Source organism: Gekko japonicus, unplaced genomic scaffold (assembly GCF_001447785.1).
Source record: "Gekko japonicus isolate JY-2015 unplaced genomic scaffold, Gekko_japonicus_V1.1 scaffold1945, whole genome shotgun sequence".
Lineage (NCBI taxonomy): Eukaryota > Metazoa > Chordata > Lepidosauria > Squamata > Gekkonidae > Gekko > Gekko japonicus.
This window is the reverse complement of record NW_015171562.1, coordinates 317604-320459: the sequence shown is the minus strand read 5'-3', so window position 1 is coordinate 320459 and position 2856 is coordinate 317604. Positions and strand designations below refer to the sequence as shown.

Here is a 2856-nt window from a genome sequence, read left to right as displayed (position 1 = left end):
CTCGTTGGAGTTTGAGAAGCGGAGGAACGAGCCCGTGAAATACCAGCGAGAGCTCTGGCAGAAGTCAGGTGGGGGCCCTCGTTCTTCTCCACCGAACCCTAACCCAGCAGCTCCCTTCCGTCTGGGGAGTGGGGGGGTGGGGGAGCAGCTCAAAGCCCTGCAGGGGTGGGGGACTGGGTGTGTGTGGGTGTGTCCCCCCCCCCGTTCTGATGGCTGCAGCCAGGGCCCCCTCTTGCCAGCAGAAAAGAAAGAGCGGCCAAGAGGCTGCCTGTCCCCACTGCACGAGAGGGCTCCACGTCACTCTTGGGAGCCCCACTTGCAGGCCTGCCCTTGGGGGAGTGCCGTTCCACCCCCCCACCCCCACGCACAACTGCACCATCGCTGTGCACAGTGTGACCTGACACTGGACGAAAGTGGAGAGCGGTCCCGTTCTTCCTGCCCAGTTTCAGAAACCAGAAGGGCAGCCCAGTTAAGGGTTCGGTCAGGTGACAGAGATGGGGTTAGGCTCACAGCTGAGGCGACATTTGAACCTGGGTCTTCCCAGCTCATACATTGTAATTACCAACAGCTGGTTGCAGTAGGCCACACTTTGACCAGGTGTACGTAGAAAGGCAGGCCAGGCTGAGTGGTGGTGGCAGTGGCGGGAAGGGCCCTCGGGGGTTTTCAGGGCAAGAGGCTCTCGGAGGCGCTTTGCCGTGGCCTGCCGCTGCCTCGTGACCCTGCCTGGCATTCCTTGGTCTGGCAGGTGGGGCTAGCTTGGGGCACAAGCATGAACAGATACGGAGCTGCAGTGCCGCCTCCACTCTGCTTGGCCACGGGGGCATTTTAACTCCCGTGTCAGAAAGCTAAAACGAGAAACGGTGCCTCTGCTTTCACTACCTGAGCTTGTGCAAAGGCCCTTGTAATGTGCCACCTCCCCTCCCCCCCTTGTTTCCCCAGTCGATGTCATGAAGAGAGTGGAAGAGATCAAGCAGAGGCGGCAAGCCAAGTTCATCATGAACAGGTACGGTGGCCGTCGGCACCTTCAGGCTGTAGCTGGGCTGGTCTTTGACCCCGGCAGAGATTTTGGTGCTCAGAAACAGCCGGGCTTCTGTAAGGATGATGGCCGTTACTAACTCAGGACCCATCCATGTGCTCTTCTTGGGAAGAGGCCCGCTAAACGGAGTCGGGGCCCGTCCAGCATATGGGGAGAAGGGGCTGGCTTCTCGGCATGACTTGGGCGTTGCTGGGGGCACCACAGGCAGTCCTGGTGTCCAAGTCTGGGCTGGATTTTCTCCTGCTGCCCATACAACACCCCCCCCCCCCCCCGGCAAAACAGGAGATATTTAATTTGTGTGCATTTAAAACCTGTTGCTGTGGTATCATGTCCTTTTTGCATTTGGTTTTGGAATAACTGAGATTGATTTTCATTCCCGCTCCCCTTAGACTAAAGAAGGGCAAAGAACTGCAGAAAGCTCAAGACATCAAGGAGGTCAAGCAGAACATCCACCTCATTCGCGCTCCACATGCAGGTGAGCCTCCCCCACCCCCCACCCCCCCACGAGAAGGCAGGGGATCTTGCGTGGACTGCTTGGAAACAGCTTTCCAGATGTCCACAGTCCAACACAGCTGGTGAGCCGTGACACCGGCCACGTGTCGTCCTCAGGGCTTGGGTGTCCCACTGCCCAGTGGAAAGAGGTCGGGTGTGTCTCCCGCGTTAGTGTGAGGGGTGTTTTCACGGCTTCCCTTGAGCCTTTGCAGAGGAAGTCCCAGGCAGGCAGGGCCCTCTTGCTCTGGGCGTGGACCCTGCCAGGGCGCCCCCCTCCCGCCCCCCCTCGAGGGTGGGGTGTGTCGGGGCTGCGGTCGGTCAGAGTTCTCCGGGGGGGGCACTCAGACTGGGCTCCTGCGCAGGAAGCTGGCGTGGGCCAGATGGAGCCTTACACGGGATAGGAGCCTGCGGGAGCTAGAGCCCTGCGTGGGCTGGGGTGCGGACGGGGGTTCTGGAAGGGGGGGGCACATGGGTAACTTGGTTGGCCTGTGATCATCGTCACCCCTGCTTGCTCCTGTTGCTACAAATGGGAAGGAAGGCATCTTGGCGATGCCAAGAGGAACCCTTTGGGCAGAGATCCCGTTTCCCAGAGGTTGTACCCTGCTCCAGGGGAGGCACCGCAGTGCAGACCCTGAGTCCAGGCTGTTCAGGACCCGTCCAGTCGTGACATGCAAAGAATATCTCCCATTGGAATAAGAGAGGTTCCTCTGCAGCCAGCCAGCAAGAAGGGAAGGAAGGGGCTGGAACTCGTAACTTAACCCTGAGGGGAGCTGAACCGAACAGTCTTTTTCATGACTTTCAGGCAAAGCCAAACAGCTGGAAGACAAGATGGTCCAGAAACTCGAGGAAGCGGTGGCCATGGAGGACTCTTCCTAGAGGGGCTGTTTCTCTGGGCTGGGACTTGGCGGAGGGCACGTCTTTGCAGGCTGGCCCTCTGGTCCGGGGCATGCCTGGTGTGGCTTCTGGCTCTGGGGTCAGCCGGGGCAGGTGCCGGAGCTGTGTTGTGAGGCACCTGTGGGAGTGGGCTCTTATTTGGATAGTAAAATGGTAAGCGATTAAACCAGCTGCCGCAGACCGCGTGAGCCTTTTGTGTGCCTGTCGCTGAAATCCGCGGAGATCAAGGGGGTACCCAGTGAGGGCCTCTATGGGTGACCCACGTCTGTCCCCTGCAGGAGGGAGGTGTGGCTGGTCTGGTCTGCAGTGGGCTGCTTTCTGGTAGTTGGGGGGGGGAAGGCTTTATTTAGCTGTGTTCTGCACCCCCATCTGCTGGCCATCGGAGGCATCCTGCCTCCCATTCAGCCCTGAGAGATCACTCCTTCTCCAGGAAC

At 59.5% G+C, this 2856-nt stretch overlaps 1 protein-coding gene across 1 annotated transcript; it reads left to right on the top strand.

Moving 5' to 3' along the window:
• Positions 1-4: 4 nt before the first annotated feature.
• On the top strand, positions 5-2603 carry RSL24D1 (ribosomal L24 domain containing 1; the record flags this gene model as incomplete). Its single annotated transcript, XM_015419742.1, has 4 exons — positions 5-68; positions 940-1003; positions 1426-1511; positions 2331-2603. Coding segments are annotated over 4 exons (288 nt in total), but the record flags the coding sequence as incomplete, so codon positions are not given.
• Between the last annotated feature and the right edge of the window lie 253 nt (positions 2604-2856).